The sequence below is a fragment of the Trifolium pratense genome, linkage group LG1, assembly GCF_020283565.1.
Source record: "Trifolium pratense cultivar HEN17-A07 linkage group LG1, ARS_RC_1.1, whole genome shotgun sequence".
Lineage (NCBI taxonomy): Eukaryota > Viridiplantae > Streptophyta > Magnoliopsida > Fabales > Fabaceae > Trifolium > Trifolium pratense.
Window position 1 is genome coordinate 18792449 of NC_060059.1, and position 20345 is coordinate 18812793.

At 30.7% G+C, this 20345-nt stretch overlaps 2 protein-coding genes across 3 annotated transcripts; both read left to right on the forward strand.

The window, feature by feature from the left end:
- Nucleotides 1-13379: 13379 nt before the first annotated feature.
- LOC123902496 (transcription factor MYB27-like) lies at nt 13380-15043 on the forward strand. Of its 2 annotated transcripts, none has more exons than XM_045952243.1 (3): nt 13380-13696; nt 14079-14196; nt 14405-15018. In XM_045952243.1, exons 1-3 carry the CDS (start codon nt 13540-13542, stop codon nt 14901-14903), a joined length of 774 nt encoding a protein of 257 aa, XP_045808199.1. In that variant the 5' UTR covers nt 13380-13539; the 3' UTR covers nt 14904-15018. The 2 variants fall into 2 exon arrangements, with proteins under 2 accessions (XP_045808199.1, XP_045808200.1); XM_045952244.1 differs by having other exon boundaries at nt 13385-13696; nt 14079-14208; nt 14405-15043.
- A 2413-nt stretch (nt 15044-17456) lies between these two features.
- LOC123902497 (pentatricopeptide repeat-containing protein At3g57430, chloroplastic-like) lies at nt 17457-19973 on the forward strand. The gene has a single exon (XM_045952245.1). It carries the CDS (start codon nt 17539-17541, stop codon nt 19417-19419), a length of 1881 nt encoding a protein of 626 aa, XP_045808201.1. The 5' UTR covers nt 17457-17538; the 3' UTR covers nt 19420-19973.
- The last annotated feature ends 372 nt before the right edge of the window (nt 19974-20345 follow it).

A 20345-nucleotide genomic window follows, 5' to 3' on the forward strand; every position in this document is an offset into this window, starting at 1 on the left:
TGTTTAAATCGGTAGTTCTTCAAAAAGTATACCTCTAGTATTCATAAACATTAATTGATTATGAAAAATTATTCTTGAGCGATACTACAAGAATGCTTTAATTTTGAATTTTAATTTCTACAAGAACTATACAAATAATTTTTCATTAACAGTGGTTAAGGAAATTCATATTCTTTGAGCAATCTATCATAATATTAAAGCTTTAGTTTTTCAAGAACTATATCACAAGTGATATTCATTTAATGATCATAATGATCTTCATAATTTCTTCAAGTAAATTTCATTCTTTGAGCAATCATTCAAAGATGCTTCAATATTAAGGTTTTGCACCTTTTCTTCTTTAGTTCTTTGAGAATCATTCAAAGATACTTCAATATTAAGGTTTTTCACCTTTTCTTCTTTAGTTCTTCGGGAACTATATCACAAATCTTCAAAAAAATTCTTTAAGCAATCCTTCAAGGATGCTTTAATGTTTTAGTTCTTTGGGAAACTATGTCACAAATAATCATCATAAACAATGACCAAGAAAAATAATTATTTAATCAATCCTTCAGGGATGCTTGAATGTTGAATTCTTATAGATTTCATAAGACTATATATAATTGTACATGTAAAAATAAAATAAAGAACTAAACAAAAATAGAACATGATCATGAACATAATGTATTAATAATAATTCCAATATTAATTCTCAATATTAATTCCATTATAACTTGTATAACGTACGAATAGAAAATTTAAAATAAAAATAATAACATATTAAAATGTTTAATGGCATATGAATGACATTAGTAACTTATTGAAATAAAAAATTGGCATATTATTATATTTGTACCTTTTGATATGTACCAGATTCAACTTATATTTTTCAAGCAGAACATATATACCATATCGCTATTGCATTAGAATAAATATATTGGTTCATTGAAGCAATATAAATAAATCGCAATAAAAAAAATTAGATTGTCAAAACTATCAAAATTGATAAGGCTATCCCTTAAAGATGCATGTATATTGAATTATTCCATAAATCGTAGGAAATAATTTGAATTTTTAAGTTCTCCAGGAACTATATATAATATCGTTATAATGTAAGAATAATCATTTATGCAATCTTTCAGGGATTGTATAATATATGTACCATAAAGTATAAGGAATATATTTGTGCAATACTGCAATCCTTCAGGAATGTATATAGATTGAATTCTTTTGGAACTCTAAATGAATAATAGATAAAATTAGTTATTTATATATCCAATTCATTTTACTTATATCTATGAATCTTCGGGATTCATATTTTAAAAATATTTTGTTGTACTTTTAGAAATGTAGGCTTATGAATCTTCAAGATTCATATTTTGTTGTACTTTTAGAAATGTAGGCTTATGAATAAAAAAAAATCATACAAAAAATAAAATTATCACTTCCCATGGTTGTACCTTTATTGAAAGAGAAGAGACTATCGTGCTGATAACTGTTATGAACTATTTCTAGAGAATAGCAAAAATAGAGAAGAATAAGAAGATAAAAGAATAAACTCTTGTGATATAGGGGCCCTATTAATTATTCATAACAAGAAAACCTACACAACATTTATTACATATTATTATTCATACCAATTACAAGAATTTGTATACTACCAGTTATGTAACAAACATATAGAAAACTTACTGATTGATACAAGATGAAAACTAACTCTAATTAAGCTAACTCTAGTAGTTAAGTCTAAGTTCTCTTGACTATGGTTTTTATCATCTATTTTTTTGTTAATTATATATTTTTTATTTGTAACTTACCGAGTATTATATTTGAAGACACCAAGAACCCAAACAAACGTACCGACTCTATATACCTAATTTTTTGAGAGTTGCGAACCGCGTACCCAAACGTATCCTGAAGTGAATTGCTTATCGTTCATGTCATAAAAAAAAACAAACAATTGCATAAAAATTGATAAGAAAATAGAGTATGGACATGAGTCCTAAAGCATGCATAGCATTGGATTGGTGGAATGATTCATGCTTAGAAGGTTTCTGGTGGTTTGTTTGAAGCAATTTTCAGGTTGTGAGAGCTTTCTTCCAAATTCTGATAGTGTGCATGGACATCACTTTTCTTTTTCTAATTTAGCTTATAAATTATATAAATATTATATGTAGTGTTAACAATAAAGATTGCAAAATAAAAGAAAGGTTAGGGTTTGAATAATATCAATAATATAACTTCATGCTAATTGCAAAAGAAAAGACTCAAACATATAACGAAGACAAATCATCATAATAAAAATAAACAATATAAAATTTAATCCCAAGAGATACTTTAATATAATATAAAAAATATTAAATATATTTTCTGATATTCTATTACTCCAAGAGATACTTTAATATAATATAAAAAATATTAAATATATTTTCTGATATTCTAATACTCCCTTCCAACTAAAGCTTACTAAGCTTTTAACTCGTCACAAATTAACTGAATATCATATAAACCCAAACCAGCTATTATCATCATGATTCATGACCAACACATAGGAGCTGAATAAACAACAACAACCAATGAGAAGAGCTATCATATAGAGAATGAAACATGCGACCAAGACATAAGTGAAAGCGGTTATGATTCTAGTAGAAAGAGAAGTAGAAGTTGGGAGTGAGAGTGCCATCGGCAATCACAGCGTTTTTGAATGATGTACCATTTAAAGACAAGAAAGACCTACGATCACATGACATATGTTGTGCTGCACCATAATCAAGAATCCACTTAGGAGAAGAAATAAGTGACAAGAGAGAGGCCATCAAACCCTTAATAGAGGAGAAGAAACATGACGTGTAGTTGAGTGGCAAAACTCTTTCAACGGAATGGTAAACATGCAATTGCAAAGATACAAGACTACAAATTGATATTGGCTTAACCAAAGGCTTTATATCGACCACCAAAAGAAAAAACTTTATATTAACAGTAAAGCCTACAAAGTAGCCGAGAAAATGAACAGATTAGAAGAATTTCGATAATATCACTAGCATAACCTAATCAAAAGATTAATATTACCCCGTTTTTCAAGGATTATTAGTTTACTTTTTTTTTTTGACGAAAGGATTATTAGTTTACTTAAATAAAATAAAACTTGCTTATAAGTTATTAGTATTTTCTTACTACATATTTAATGTTTTATTTTTTGTAGGTCAAAATGCATGAACAAGTGGAATTGTGTATTTTAAGGCCCATTTTAATGACTTATTGGCTACGGCATTTGTTGTGAATTCGAACCGAAAACCACACCAATAACCAATAGTAGAACCAACTATCCTTAGTGTGTGGGATAAATGAATTGAAGCAACCAAATCAAAATAGAATGAGCAATTTAAACAAAAGCTAAAACTATGAAAGCGATAAAGAACACGGAGAAATTTTTTACCCAGTTCGGTTAAAACCAACCTACTCTGGGGAGAGAGAGCTCTATGTTCCACTATCAATAGAATATTTGATTAGAATGAGATTCATAGAGTTACAAGATTTAGAGCTCTCCTAAATCTAACATTTTCCCGAATCTCTCCCCGTGATCAAGAGATTCAATCAATAAGTGTTTACAAGATGAAATAATGAGTTCCCAACCCTAGAGATTACCCAAGAGAAACCCTCTTAACCCTAGCCTTCATGTTGGTGAAAAACCCCTTTTCAAAACCCTCATTTTCTATCTCATCCTCTCCCTCCCGTTCTTCTTTAATCAGTTTGGTCCTTTCGGGATGTCTTTAAGGGACCAAACTGATTAACGAAGATGTCTTTAAGGAACCTATTTTGACATTTTTTTCTTTAAGGGACCTATTCGGACCTTTTTTTCTTTAAGGGACCAATGTGAAACTAAAAATATCTTTAAGGGACTATTTTACTAATTAAGCCCTTAATTTATACAAAAATGTTATTGTAACAGAGTGTTGATATTCGTTGAAGAAAGACATAAGCTTTGTTGAATATGAACTTGTGTTGTCGGAGTTTGTTTGAAGTCCTACATTACTTAGGTTCCCGGGATGTCAAGTGTATAAATATGTGAGGGCAACCTCACCCTATGAGCTAGCTTTTGAGATGAGATCCGAGCATATTTAACATGGGAAAATGTCATTCTAATATTATTGAAACTCTAACCGTCACTTTGTGTTTAACTCTGAACTTTACCATGGTATCTATAGCAAGGTTTGATCCGCCTTGAACCATTGGTAGTTTCCCCTGTCGAGTTCCCAAAAAATTTAGGAATCTATTTGTTTTGATTTTCGGTGTTTGATTAATTTTTTTGGTTTCCGTTCTATTTTGTTTGTTTTTGTCTGGTGGTGTCAAGATGGTACTCACAATATGAATCTGTCTGGTATCTGTCTGTCTGATGAGCAAAAGCTTGCAATCTGTCTTGTGAGCGAAATCTCACAATCTGTCTGGTGAGGGAATACTCACGATTTGAATCCGGTGAGGGAATACTCACAATATGACTATTTCAAACTTTGAAACTCTGAAGTCTGAAATCCGAAGCCTGAAGTCTGAAGTTGAATCTGGTTCCCCACTTCGGTTAGTGCAATTAGTTAATTTAGTTTATTTTTAGGGTTGATTTTGTGACAAGCTCAAAGCTTAGTAAGCTTTAGCTTAAGGGTAGTATTAGAAATAAAATATTTAGTTTGAGTTAGTATGATTTTCGTTTTTTTGTTTGTCAAACTCTCGATGATTATCCGTTGATGCATCGTGAGTTTGAGGGAAGGTGTTAGATAATAGTATTATTCGGGCTTTAAATATTGGACTTTATTTTGGTTCAAAAAAAAAATAAAAATATTGGACTTTATTTGTTAGTAGTCTAGTAGTCTATTAGTCTATTATGAATTATTATAAATTCTCTTGTAATCCTTATTATGTCAAGAAAATGTCATTCTAATATTATTATTTGTATTTATCTCTGAACTATACCAAGCTTGAGGCATAAGCAAATTTTTTAGTGTGCATAGAGCTATTGCTTTAGTCATAAGCTTTTTTTACTTGTATACATTACAGTTAACAATATACTATCTTGTAAGGTTTTATAAAAGAATTCTTTGTTAATTTTTTAACAAAAATATAATTCATTACAAAAATCATTTTAAGAAAATGTCAAAACAAACGGACTCAAAGTTTGGTCTCAAAAGAGGAATAGACATAATAAACAAGTAAATAGAAAGAGAAAAACGGTCATGTCCTTAGACTTAAAATCTAATCTAAACTATTTATTTAATCAAATAATGGGTGAGATTTAATTTTCTCATGCTCTCATTTTAAAATCTCTCTCAATTGAACAATAATAATAATAATAATAATAATAATAATAATAATAATAATAATAATAATAATTTTTTTTTTGGAAAAGCAAAGGAAATAATAAATTAAAAAAATAAGCACAAAGAGTGCTATGAAACAATACAAGCAAGTCTATCACAATGAAGACTAAAAGAAGCAGATCAAAGCTAGAATTATTAAGGCCAAACTAGCCTATTGAAGCACCTAAACAAACAGCCTATGACCACAAAACTCAGTGGCCATAATAACAATAATAATTCAAACTTATAGCTTAAGAGGATGAAAGGAAATGTGTTCAACAACTATATAAAACAATGATAATAATTTAATTATTCGGTGATTGCAAAATATAAAACAAATATAAACCACATATAATACAAAATGTGGTAAAGAAAAAGTAACTATGATTTCTAGTTAGAAATAAAAGTAGAAGTTGAGGTTGTAGTACAAGGAAGTCTCAACTCATCCAAAACATATTGTCTCATTTTGCTTCTACCTTTCCCAACTAATGTCCCAGAATGCGAATCTTGCACATAACAATGAGTAGAAGAAAAAATAACCGAGTAACCGGAATCACACAACTGAGAAACAGAAACAATATTCCAAGAGAGATTAGGAATATAATAAACATTAGAAAGAGACAAATTAGATGTAGAAATTATCCCAATTTCTGTTGATGACATGATAGTGCCGTCGCCAATCATAAATTTTATGGGTGATGTAGAATTTAAAGACAAAAAAGACTCACGATCAGATGAACTATGTTTTGATGCACCAGAATCAAGAATCCACGTTGAAGAAGAAATACATGACAAGCTAGAGGTCATCAAACCCTTATTAGTAGCAAGACTCTTTTGACAAGATTCTTTTGAAATAGTCTCATATGAATATACATCATTAATGTCAGAACCAACCGTAAAAGGATCATCGGCAACTATATCTTGGTCCTGGTTATGGTCTTGGTTATGGTCCTGGCTCCGCCACTTCTCGAAACAAGCTTTAAATATCATGTTAGCAAAAGAGGATACAAAATATGGTAAAGAGAAAGCAGATGCGATTCTAGTACAAATAGAAGTAGAAGTCGAGGTCGTAGGAATTCTCAACTCATCCAAAACATAATGTGCCCATTTTCTACTACCTTTTCCGACTAATGTCCCTGAATGCGGATTCTGCACATAACAATGAGTAGAAGAAAATATAACCGAGTAACCGGAATCACACAACTGACAAACAGAAATAATATTCATATTCCTAGCAAGATTAGGAATATACCAAACATTAGAAAGAAACAAATTAGATGTAGAAATAGAACCAATTCCTGTTCCTGTTGATGTCATGATAGTGCCATCAGTAATCTGAGTTGTTTTGGGTGATCTAGGAGTTAAAGACAAAAAAGCCTCACGATTAGATGACATATGATGTGATGCACCCGAATCAAAAAACCATGTGCACGAAGAAATATGTGACAAGCCAGAGGGCATCAAACCCTTGATAAAGGAGACAATCATGTCATATAGTTGAGTGGCAAGACTCTTTCGACAAATCTCTTTTGAAGTAGTCTCATGTGAATATACATTATTAATATCAGAATCAACTATAACAGGATCAATAACCAAAGAAGAAGACATTAATTACTGTATATCGAGCCAACTAATATAGAACAAAGAACAAATTTATCAACTCAAGCAAACCGAATAGCTAACAATTGGTGTTTGTTTAGTGGAAAAACAAAAGAGAGTAATAGATAAGAATTTCAACGGAGAGATGCACAAAACCGATGCACAGCCACCTTCAAGTTCAACAAATTGACAATGGCTTAAGTGCTTAACCAAAGGCTTTATTGCGTCAAAAAAAAGCCAAAAGAAAAACTTTATATCATGTTAACAATAAAAACTACTAAATACTATATATATACAACAACTAAAAACAAATCATATCTTTAAATAACAAATTAATCCTATAAATTTTAAACAAATCTTAAATATTACTAGACTGAATAAATCTTAAATTCTAATATCATCTTATTTTAAATATAAATTTAAAATATATTTAAATATAAAAAATATTTTTTTATAAGAAAATTTAAAAAATATTTAGGCATTATTAACCCATGCAAAAATATATTTATATTTAAATATAAATCTTAAAAGATATTTACACATGCAAAGTTGCAAGATGCACGACCTTCAAGTTCAACAAATTGATAATGGCTTAAACAAAAGCTTTATATCGACCACCGGAAAAGAAAAGAAAAAGTTGTCAAAGGGAACGGCCCGGTCCGGCCTAGCCCATCCCGGAGGGGCCCGGTAAAATAAAGGGGCCGGCCCAGCCTGACCCGTTAACTTCATGGCCCGGCCCGCTTAGTCCGGCCCGATAAGCAAAAGCATACATGGTCCGATGGGCCAGCCCACTAATTTTCATAGTATTTTTTTTTTGAAAAAAAAAAAACATATTCTACTAAATTTATGTTATATTTCTCAACTAAATATTCAAGAAGGTAATTTGTATCCCTATATTTTCTCACATAATTTCTCAAACAACATTATCTTCCTTTTTATCCTCATCAAACAAACAAACAAACAAATCTCTAACAAATAATCTCATTCTAATCCAATAAGTTTTTTGTCATATTATTATTATGACTACCAAAAAAAATTCCAAGTTTTATATCTTTCATTCATCCATTGTAATTTAAGTAAAAAAAACAAAAATATAAAAGAATATAAAATAAATACAATAAAAAGATGATAGGCTTAAAATAACCATATTCCAAGTTTTATATCCTTAGTTGTAATTGCACAAAAAAAATATAAAAAGATGATATGCTTAAAAATATGAATAAAACAGATTATAGATAGGAACAAAACACAAATGATAACAATAAAACAACAAAAATAATTAAAAAAATTAGATATGAATTTGTGCATAAAAATAGGATCAAAATATAACAATAAAAAGATTATACAATTTTTTTAAATAATTTTTTTAATTTTTTAAGGGGTCGGCCCAAAAGTCTGTGGGTCGGCCCATGACGGTCCATGAAAAAGCCTGACCTGATAAGGTCCGGCCCAAAAAGGCCCGGGTCCCTTTTTATGAAGTCCGGCCCGTGTAAAAGGATAGGGCTAATGGGCCGGCCCGATAGCCCGACCCTTTTTGACAGCTCTACTAGTGATCCACCATGAACCACTTGTAATAGTGGTCCATATTTCTTCTAGAAGATATATACATTGTTATGAATTCGAATCATTGTTAACTCTATCAAGTAAATAGATTATCAAATTAGATTGTTTAAGTAAATAGACTTCAATTTTAAATAAGAGAAAATTTGGCTAATAATAACAATGAAAATTTAGATCATAAAAATGATGAAGTTGATGATAATTTAATTCGGATCATGAAAACATTATATTAAATAAAAAATAATAATCTTCTTCTTATGTTTGGCCTAAGGCTCATAAAATGTTATCGAAACTCCTTTTTATGAAAATGACAATATTGTCCTTGCTATTTGTATCCCAAAAACATGTTCCAATAACATTTCTCAAATAAATTTAGACCCTATGTATAAAGTAAAAAGCACACAATCAACTCAAAGAATAAGATAAAGAGAGTAGAGAAACAAACACACAAAAATTATATATCCAATTCGGTTCAAATTGACTTACGTTTGGAAGAGAGAAACTCTCATATTCACTATTAGTGAGTTCATACAAGAGTTACAAGACAATAATTTCAGGGGTCAATAACAACAAATCCTATTTTTTACCATTTTTTCTTTCAAGTGAGTTACAAAAGTGATAAAAAAAAATAATAAAAAAAAAAAAAAACCTAAAAGCACTTGTTATTATTAGGATTCTCTTCCTTCAAAAAAACACATTTTATTAGGATTTTTTTTTTAAATAGTTTAATGTCTAGAAATTTTACAAATTCAAAAGTTAATAAATGAAGTGTTCTAGCAGCCATATACAGTAGAAATTCTTTAAATTAATACTCGATAAATTAATAAACTCTCTAAAATAATAAATTTGTCCGGTCCCGACTCGGGCCAATGTAAAAAATTGAAAAACTCGATAAAATAATAAGATAATAATTTTTCGGGAGATCCCTTTATAATTTTCGGTCCCAAGAAATTCATAAATTAATAATTCATAGAAACTGAAAAAAAAAATATTACACTATATTGAAATATGATTCAATAGTTTAAGAATACATTGAACACATTTGTTCCTCTTGTTTACATTTACGGTACTTCAAAAATCATTATTGATTTCCAATGCATATGAACACAGTAGTTACTAATTTACGTTGAGTCTCAAGGTTCGTTGCAACGTAATTCTAAGAGGCATAGACTAATTTGCCTTTTTATTTGGTATGTACAGTATAATTACTTAAAAACTCTTTAAATTAATAATTATTAATTTATCGATAAATTAATAACTCTCTAAATTAATAAATTTATCCGGTCCTGATATTATTAATTTAAAGAGTTTCTACTGTACATATATATTGATTTTACCTTTATTATCCAGCCTACTGAACCGCTTAATCTATGATCAATTTTGACATCAAGTGGTTTCAGTCCCCTCTCAATTACAATTGTGGGGGGATCGAACTATGATCCTTCCTACCAAATCCAACGTCAATCACCACTAAATCAACTAACGATTGATAATTACTATATAATGTTCTTACCAATTAAGTTAAATCCATCAAAACATTATTAAAATTCTCTTTATACTCAAAATCTATCAATCTTATGTCGCTTCAACGAAGACAATGGACCTAATAAAATGTAGCACACTAAAAATGCAAGATTTATAAATTACCCAAAAAAATCCCCAACCCTTTACTATAATTCATAAATTACCCAAAAAAATAAGAAATTTATTTTGGAAGGTTTAATGGCTCAGCAGTCCACCTAGCACCCTCTTTCCAAAAATATATTTTTCAAGGCACACCTGTCCCTAACATGACGATCCACTCGATCATAAGGTTAATATTTAATTTCCCCAATACCCAAAATGGCATCCAACCTTATTCTATTTTTTAATGTAATTTCACACACACAAATATGTCTTGATCCTCCAAAAGAAGTAAGCAATCTAACACTTGGGGTATGCTCATTGGAGATCTTGTAATTTTCAGTTTTGAATCACCACTATTAATATTTTATGTATCATATAATATATTATGTTTTCTTAATTTGTAACGTAGTGTCTAGATACATAGGTCACATTTATACGTGTCGACACCACAATATTTTTCTTGGTTTTTATATTGTCTTGTTTTGGTGTTAAGGAAATATATAATCTTGCTTTGTTTAATTTAAGCCTTGGTTAAACATTTTTTTGACGTATCACCTATTTAAACATGTCACCTAACACCATGGCACATTCATAGATTTTCTAATATGCTACTTTGTTTCATGAATTGACTTGTTCAGATTTTTCATAAAAAAATTATTTTTTCAAAAAAAAAAAACTATTTTTTATTTTACTTGTGTTTGTTTCGGATTTTTTCAAAAATTATTTTAATAAAAAAATTATTTTTTTCATCAAAATGAGAATCTATTTTCAATAGCTTTTATCAAAATCCATTTTTTTATCATTCATCATCCCTCACCATTTAAAAAAAAAATTGATTTTAATGATTGTAAAAAAACGACAAATAACTTTAGATTTTTTTCAAAATCTGAAATCTCTAAAAAAATAATTTTCTTAAAAATAATTTATTAAAAAAAAATCATTTTTTTTAAATCTCAAACAAACCGGCTCATAATGTTCCAACTCTTTATTGGATTTGGATATGAGGATGTAGATTTTGCTTATCAAAGGGTAACATCAACCAGATGTAAATAATGATGTTTTCTCTCCCCACCCCCGTGATTCTTTTATCCCCTAAATTTCCAATTTTGTCCTTGCAAAAAACTTCGGTTTATAGAAACCGAAGTTTTTTTTACCTTGAAAACAAATTTCGGTTTATAAAAACCGAAATTTACTCTGAATTTGTAATAGAAAAAATTCGGTTTCTACAAACCGAAGTTTTTTGCAAGGGCAAAATTGAAATATTGAGGGTATAAAAGAATCACTAGAAGTGGGGAGAAAAAACATCGTAAATAATAATAGAGGGCATAGCTATTTTGGTCAAAGTGAAGTTAATAGCTACAAAGCTTATTGGGTTATTATTAGCGGAGTCTAAAATACTAAGAACACCCTTCAATGCAATGAAATTAAGAAACTTAAATAGGTGAGTCATATCTTACTACTATCTTACTATATACTCCCTCCGGTCCTTATTATAAGGAACACTTTGGAAAAAACACACATACCAAGAAACCTTATCTTTCTTAATAAAAATTCTAAAATTTTACAATTTATTCCAAAACTAACCTTGGTGTATTAATTTATCCTTAGGGAATATATCACTCTAATTAATGCATAACTTTGGAATGAATACAATTTAATAAGGGTAAAAATGGAATTGTAAGAATAAATTTAATGATTGTTTCTTATAAAAAGGACCAAATTTTTTTTCCAAATTGTTCCTTATAAAAAGGACCGGAGGGAGTATATTAAATTATAACACTTCACTTTTTTTCAAGCAAAATTTCACATTTGACCAAAAATGAATTGTCCAAAATAGTAAGTGATGGTCCTCTTAAGTATATGATTAAGAGTTCAATTTATGTTTCCTGGAGAAAATTCGATGAAGATAGAGGAACCCACTTTGTTTGCTTCACAAATTATCAGGTAGGATTAGTCATCGTTAACGGTGTTGAAAACTTCGTATCAATATCATGACAATCCAAAAATAAAAAATCACTTATTTAAAGTGAATAAGTGAAATGTGTGGGGTTCAAATTCTAACATCTACATATATAATGTGATATTCCTATCAACTTATTCAGAGAGACTCGAACACTTCATTTTGAGTATCAAATAAAGTTAGAAGATTTTTTTTTTTAAATGTTAACTATATTCCAAAATATTAGTTAAAAAATCTAAATATAGTAACATGGTCTCAAAATTTATGTGGTCAATATTCTTAAAATATAAAAATTGTTGTTTTCAATATAAAATTTACTTTTTTTATTTTTTTATTTAACCAGTGCCCCACGGTTCTAAGATGTGGCACATGCTCTAATATACAAACTCATTGTTATATTTAAGAAACAAAACATAATTATATGGTTTGATCACTCCCAAAGAATCGGAATGGATTCTTTCAAAAAAAATCTTTCAATTTTTCTAAATTTTGCAATTCCCTTAACTAATTTTACTTTTTTTTTTCTTTTAAATTCCAACCTTATCATCGTTTACTAATTATAATGGTTAATATTTCACATTATTCTCTAAAAACAATTATAATTGAGAGGATCTTCTCTCAAATATCCATTATCTTGTGGCAAAGTATTGTTGGGTTGTGTGTACACGCTAAAAGAATTGATGATGTGTACTATGTTCTAATAGTATTACATGACTTTCAAATGTAAGGACTTGAAACATATGAAGAGAGTCTCTAATATTATTTAAGAGTGAGTATCATGACTTAATTAGTACTTATTGAACACTTATATCTACTTAATGTAATTTTTTTTTATTAATATTGTTATCACTCGATATCCATGAAGTTTTTACTCTATTGACACTTATGGTGGTAGTCCTTTTATCCTTGGTGACTTCATCACTTATTCGGTGAATTATCTTAATTGAGCTTATAAGTAGCCATTTCTATGGTTCAAGTCCAACTCTCAACTAAGGTATCAAACTTTTCATACTTAAGCTCATGAGGAGAGTTTAACTCAAAAGATTATTCATATATTAGTTAGAAGAGCTTCATAATTTAAATATCATAATTTTATCTATTCAATACGAGACTCCTAACAGCATTTTGAGTATTCAATTTTTTTATTGTATTTTTGTAAAATAAACATCTTCCAAAATGATGTCAACAAATTTACTTATTTTCAAGATAAAATAATTGAAACAAAACCTCAATAATTTCTTTTTTTAATACTATATATTTTAGCACACAAGTTAATTACATTGCCAAAAACACTGAAATGGATAGAGACAACAAGAAAATGAATGATTGGTCGACTGATAGAAACAAGCTGAGTCACAGATGCAAGTATAAATATGTAGCAAACACTGAACACTAGTGACAATCAAACACAACAAAATTTAGAAAACAAACTTTATCTTAGACCCAATTTTAGAATATTTATTTTAATATATGTATTCAGGAGTAATGGAAGGAAACACAAGATGGAGTGTAATAGAAGAAGATAGATGGAGAAAAGGACCTTGGACTTCTGAGGAAGACAAATTGCTCATTGAATATGTCAAGCTTCATGGTGAAGGAAGATGGAACTCTGTTTCTAGGCTTACAGGTATACAATTTTCATCTTAATTTTTAACATAGTACTTAGTTTTGTACCTTAGCACGAGTTTGAAATACATCAAAGAACCAGGAGTTGATTGATCATTGAATTTATTATTTTTTTTTTGTTTTCATCATCAGTATTCGATCCACTGGACCACCTAATCTGGTTCGGAAGATCATTGAATTTATTAAGTTGGAATGAAATATTGACACTGTCCATGCAAGTAAAATTAATTGGTTTCAAATTTCTACTCAGTAAATTGGCTACATTTTTACCATGAATTCTTCATTTAGCATTTTCTAACAAATTATTTTTTTAAAAAAAAAAAATCTTTATCAATTTTTTTAATGATTCTTAACTCTTGTTTGATCATATATTAATTTGATAGGACTGAGAAGAAATGGGAAAAGTTGTAGATTGAGATGGGTGAACTACCTAAGACCAGACCTTAAGAAGGGTCATATAACCCCACAAGAAGAAACCATAATCCTAGAGCTTCATGCTAGGTGGGGAAATAGGTACAAATTTGAACTCTGTCTCTTGAACTTGCATACTTTCTCAATTCGAAACAAAACTATGTTTTCGAAATTTTGTTTCGCATCTTTATTCACTTTCTTTATTTAATTAACATATGATATTCTATTTAGACCTGTGTTGCGTGGCAACACGAGTTAATGCTTCTAGTTGATTATTACTAAATAAAAACTATTTCAGGTGGTCAACAATTGCAAGAAGTTTACCTGGAAGAACGGACAATGAAATAAAAAACTATTGGAGGACTCATTTTAAGAAAAAGACGAAAAGCCCTTCCGATGATGCTGAAAAGGCGAAAAAACGTTCTTTCAAGAGGCAGCAACAACAACAGTTGAAGCATCAACAGCAACAGATCCAGCAGCAACAATTTCAATTCAATTTAGACATGAAAGGGATCATAGACTTGTTGCTTGATGAAAATGAGTACTATAACGTGCCTTCTACATCTCAAGAAACACAAGAAATGGTTTCCATGTATGCAGATACACCAGAACAAAAGGGATACTTTGACTCTATGGTCAATGATAATAATGGTAATGTCTATGCACAAGAGTCTTCAAATGAAGAAATTTTGTGGGATGGACTTTGGAACTTAGATGATGTCCTTGGAAATTCAATGCAGCTAATGCTACAAGCAAAGCCAGCCAATGTGCACAATTTAGTTACTCCCTTTTGTTAATATTTTTTGTTTAAGCCTTAATTATGTTAAGAATAGTACTAAAAAGCTTAGTGTTGAGACTAATTTGATGCATAAACTTTGGACTCAAGGTAGTCAATTATATTATATGAACTATGAAGGATAGTTTTTTGTGACCGTCTCAACTTTGCCCTTTTTTTGCTATAAAGTTGACAACTTGCCTTTTTCATAATCTTAAAGAGGCAATTGCTAACGTGATGTCTCATGTGATCTAAGATGGGTCGATGCTTAAAAATCGTTCAAAAGTTTGACTATGAATGATGTCGCAAACTTTAAGTAAAAGTTATAAACATTATTCGCTCTTAAAGGTGTGATGGTCATTGAATCAATGTTTATTCGACAAATTTTAAGACTGTAATATTTGTTTTTTGCCAACCGAAACTGATTGGCTCACAATCTCAATCTTTAAGACGATGAATACTATGAATTGAGCCTATTTATAAAGAATATAGATCGTTATTAGAGTTTCAGATAATTTTTAAATATTGATCTACCATAGATTATACGAGACACTTTTACACAATAGAAGTCGGACTATTAACAATGTTCGTGTTCCGGTCAAGAGAAACTACACCATCAAAAAGACTTTCTATACAATGATCCAATATCAGGTCTTTAAAATACTACTTATTGGAAAGACTCGGCAAATAATTCAAAACTATCAAGAGATCGAACATCACATCTCCATTCAAAATCATAAAAAAAATTAAATGTAAAACTAATCACTCACACTTGCACTCAACCGTTTATTTACTTTTCCTCTTGCAATTGTGTAAAACAAATAGATTTTGCAGTGTAAAGTTTCTGCAGTTAAATCTTAGCCATTGATTTACTAGCACATTCAACTAGTCAAACATAATTAAAGGTAATGATGATCAAACACTCTCAAGTAATAAATTCACCGGAGAGAATCCATTCCCGTTCTCGTGTGAAACCAAAGCTGAAGTATAAAGTAGAAGCTTAAAGACCCTTTGCGTCATTTGAATGGCACAGTTATATGCACATAAGCCACATCATGCCATTATTGTAAAAAGAAAATCCCTTTTTGAGTATAGTTTATAAGACACCTAATGTACTAGCTAGTACAACTCCATGTGAAATTCTTCAATGACATCTTGGTCATCATATTCTAATATTCTTTATGTCTAATTTAAGCAACACATAATACAAATGCTCTTCTATTTTTTATCATATCTTTGAAATGAATAAATTTGGGAATTGGGATTAGACTTGAACTAAGATAGTATTAGATTCTTCAAATCTAGCATATCTCATATGGTAGCATTTTTTATTTCACATACCATATTTTTACTTGTGGATTATACCCTTAACATGTATCATGTATGTAAAAGTATTATTGTATAATCGATTGGACATTACATTCTGCTAGTATCTATAGTATCATGTATGATAGTTTTAGAATCTAGAAATAAAGAAGGATAGATACTACCTAAATTTGTCAAGAAAAATAAAATGGTCTTTAAGATTTATATGGTTTAAGTTTATTTGGTTGATGTTGGAGAAATAATGAAGTAATATTTACACAATTGATTTGTGTTGAGAATTTTAGTTTAACATTAAACTTTTTATCTATGAATTTTCAATAGGTATAGGTAGTTAAAAAGTATAAGGTTGATTGGTGGCTTGGAGGAAAAACAAAAAATTTTAAAGTGATAAAGAAGTCACTCTCGTGTTTAACTCTTTCACTAACAAAAGAATAATGAATATCTTCTCTTTAAAAAACTAGTTATTTAGGTAAAATTATTATCGAAAATTTTGTTCTTCAGATGACAGATGTTGTACACGATGTCTTGCATAACGTGTACAATAATATGACTAAGTAAAATAAATATTGAAAACAATAAAGAAAAGCATTAAAAAACACAAGTAATTGTTTACTCAAGTTCGGTGCAACTTTACCGACTCTGGTTTCTGGGGAATATCAATCCAGAAAAGAAAAATATTATTAGTAATTTTTAGCCTATCGATCTTATATATGAATAATCTCATATTCAAAGGTGACTAATAAAACTACTCAATCACTTTCTATTTAGGGTCTCTCCTAAATAAGAGACTCCCCTCTCACTCCCGTCTTTCGTTAACCCAATTGGGATCACCTATTCGTTTACACAAAGAATGATGTTGAATAACTATTCAACAAAGACAATGTTGGAACAAGATCCACACCAACACAAAGTTGAAACAATCTTCAACTACCAACAAGGTTGAATGTAAATTCAACTAACACAAGTCAACCTTTATGTGTTGGTAAGAAATTTCAACATTGGGTGTGAGTTGGTTTGGACAAAAGTTTATAAGTAAGAGGCAATTATCAACTTACAAGCAGATTTTAAGGTTGAGTTAGACTCAACTCTCAATTCTAATATGCTATTAGAGTCTCTCCGTGATTCACTGGACCGCCTGTTATCGGATTTTTGATCGATACAAAACCCAATAATCAACCACCGTTTATATCTACAAACCAAACACAATATGTTAATAACTTTCATATCAATGTGAGTTGGTGTATAAACATAAACCTCTTGCATTTCAATTTGTGGGTTAAATCATTCTTTCATTCCCGCCAAAACCAAACTCAAAGAAATCGATAGCTCTTATGATTCTAACGAAGACATGCTCTCTCACAACCTCTGCCACTGCATTCCTTACACCACAGAGTCTCCTTCATCTTCTTCAGCTCAGCATCGACCTTCATGCTCAAAAACTTACCCAACAATGTCACTCTCAAATCCTCTCAAATGGCTTTTCCCAAAACCCTTTCCTCACTACCAGGCTCATCTCTGCATACGCCACATGTGGAGAATTAACCCTGTCAAGACTCGTTTTTTACTCTGTTCACACCAAGAACGTTTATCTCTGGAACTCATTCATTAATGGGCATGTCAAAAATCATCAATTTGATCAAGCCATTACGTTGTTCCGCGAAATGGGTCGTTGTCGTGATGATAGTTTGATGCCTGATGATTACACTCTTGCTACAATTTCCAAAGTTTCTGGTGAGCTTGAGGATTTGGTTTTAGGGAAATTGATTCATGGGAAGAGTATGAGAATTGGGTTTATGTCGGATATCGTTGTTGCCAACTCTGTTATGTCGATGTATAGTAGATGTGGTGAGTTAGGTGATGCGATGAAGGTGTTTGATGAAATGCCTCAGAGAAATGTTGGTTCGTTTAATGTTATAATTTCTGGATGTGCTGCTGCCTTGGGAAATTTTGATTCTAGTTTATTTGGTGATTTGTGGAATTTTTTTCGAAGAATGCAATGTGAAGGTTATAAGGCTGATGCTTTCACTGTTGCTAGTCTTTTACCTTTGTGTTGTGATAATGCTGGGAGGTTTGATTATGGGAGGGAACTTCACTGTTATCTTGTGAAGAATGGATTGGATTTGAAAATGGGATCAGATGTTCATATGGGGTCTTCTTTGATAGATATGTATTCAAGGAGTAATAAACTTGTTCTTAGTAGGAGAGTATTTGACCAAATGAAACGTAAAAACATATATGTATGGACTGCAATGATTAATGGTTGTGTACAGAATGGAGCACCTGAGGATGCGTTGATGCTTCTTCGTGAGATGCAAAGCAAGGATCGAATACAACCCAATGAAGTATCGCTTGTTAGTGTGCTTCCGGCTTGTGGCTTGCTTTCTGGATTAATTGGAGGGAAACAAGTCCACGCGTTTTCTATTAAAATGGAGTTGAATGGTTATATTTCCCTGTGTAACGCTTTGATTGATATGTATGCCAAATGTGGGAGTTTAGATTATGCAAGACGAGTATTTCATAATGGTTCTTACTTCAAAGATGCTATAACTTGGAGTTCGATTATCTCTGCGTATGGATTACATGGGAAAGGAGAGGAAGCTGTGACTACATATTACGAAATGCTTAAGCAAGGGATCAAACCAGACATGATAACAGTGGTTGGTGTTCTTTCTGCTTGTTGCAAGGCAGGATTGGTAGATGAGGGCATTAGTATATATAACTCCCTGACGACTAAGTATGAAATGAAACCATCGGTTGAAATTTGTGCTTGTGTTGTAGATTTGTTAGGTCGATCAGGCCGGCTCAATCAAGCCTTGGAATTCATCAAAGGAATGCCAATAAATCCTGGTCCAAGTGTTTGGGGATCTCTTTTAACTGCCTCTGTAATACATGGGAATTCAATGACAAGAGACTTGGCTTATAGGTGTCTCTTAGAGCTAGAACCGGAAAACCCTTCAAATTATATCGCACTTTCAAATACGTATGCTTCTAATAGAAGATGGGATGATGTAACTGAGGTGAGAACAATGATGAAACAGAGAGGTTTAAAAAAAGTTCCTGGTATCAGTTGGATAACTATCGGTCGTAAGACTCATTCTTTCACTGTTGCTGATAAAGCACATCCTTCTTCTAGTTCAATCTATGAAATGATCAATGACCTTGTATCAATAATGACAGATGGGGGTTGTACTGATATTGATATTCTGACTTAAATCTCCTGGAATTGATCAGCCATGTAGCACAGCCAACTCGGATATTACTTGCTTGGTGAGAAAAACTGCAAATAGTACCCACCTTGTTGGTGATTTTGATAAATATGGTTTACTTTATGAGGTGACAACATTGTAGAACATGGTGAGTGCAATTGGTCCCCCTGAGATACTGAGCAGTTGATCAATGTGCAGATGAGGTTCTCGGATGTTCTATATAGTCCGACCATCGTGAAGAAGAGGAAAAAACCTTAATGGTGATAAATTATGGATACCGATAACTCGAAAAGAAACTGTGGGAACCAGAATCATTTTTAAATCGATTCATTTTAATCCAGCCTCATTACTGCATGGGTGACAAAAGCAAGCTACCCATATGAATAAAAGAATACGGATTTTGATGGAGCTCACATTCTGATTTACAACCTGATAATACCAAGGAGCTTCTTTTCCAAATGTAATAGCAGTAACAGAAAGTTGGCTGCATGCGTTAAGAGATGTTGGTTCTTGTATTATTAATACTGTATTAATTTATTTATTTAGGTTCTTAGCTTGAATGCTCTCTTGCATAGTTTACCATTACTATTGAGGTGAATCATAGCTATCTTCAAAAATAAATACAGGACGAAATATCAGTTAAAAAGAATAATCAAGATATGAACATCTGTATTCTTAATGCAGGTTTTCCTGCTTCATCAACTTTGCCTTTCTTTTTTTTTTCATTCATTTATTGTGATATACATACATATTTTCTACTGTTTTATCAATTCGGGTAATGTACATAAAGTGAAGATTAAGCAATCACTACGAGGTGCTGCTAGTTAACATGCTTCTATTACTAACTTAATATTACGGAAACGGAGATGTCTATTTTCAGCTTGTCATAAGTTATTAGAAGTAGGATGTCAAAGAATCAAAGATAATCTTGC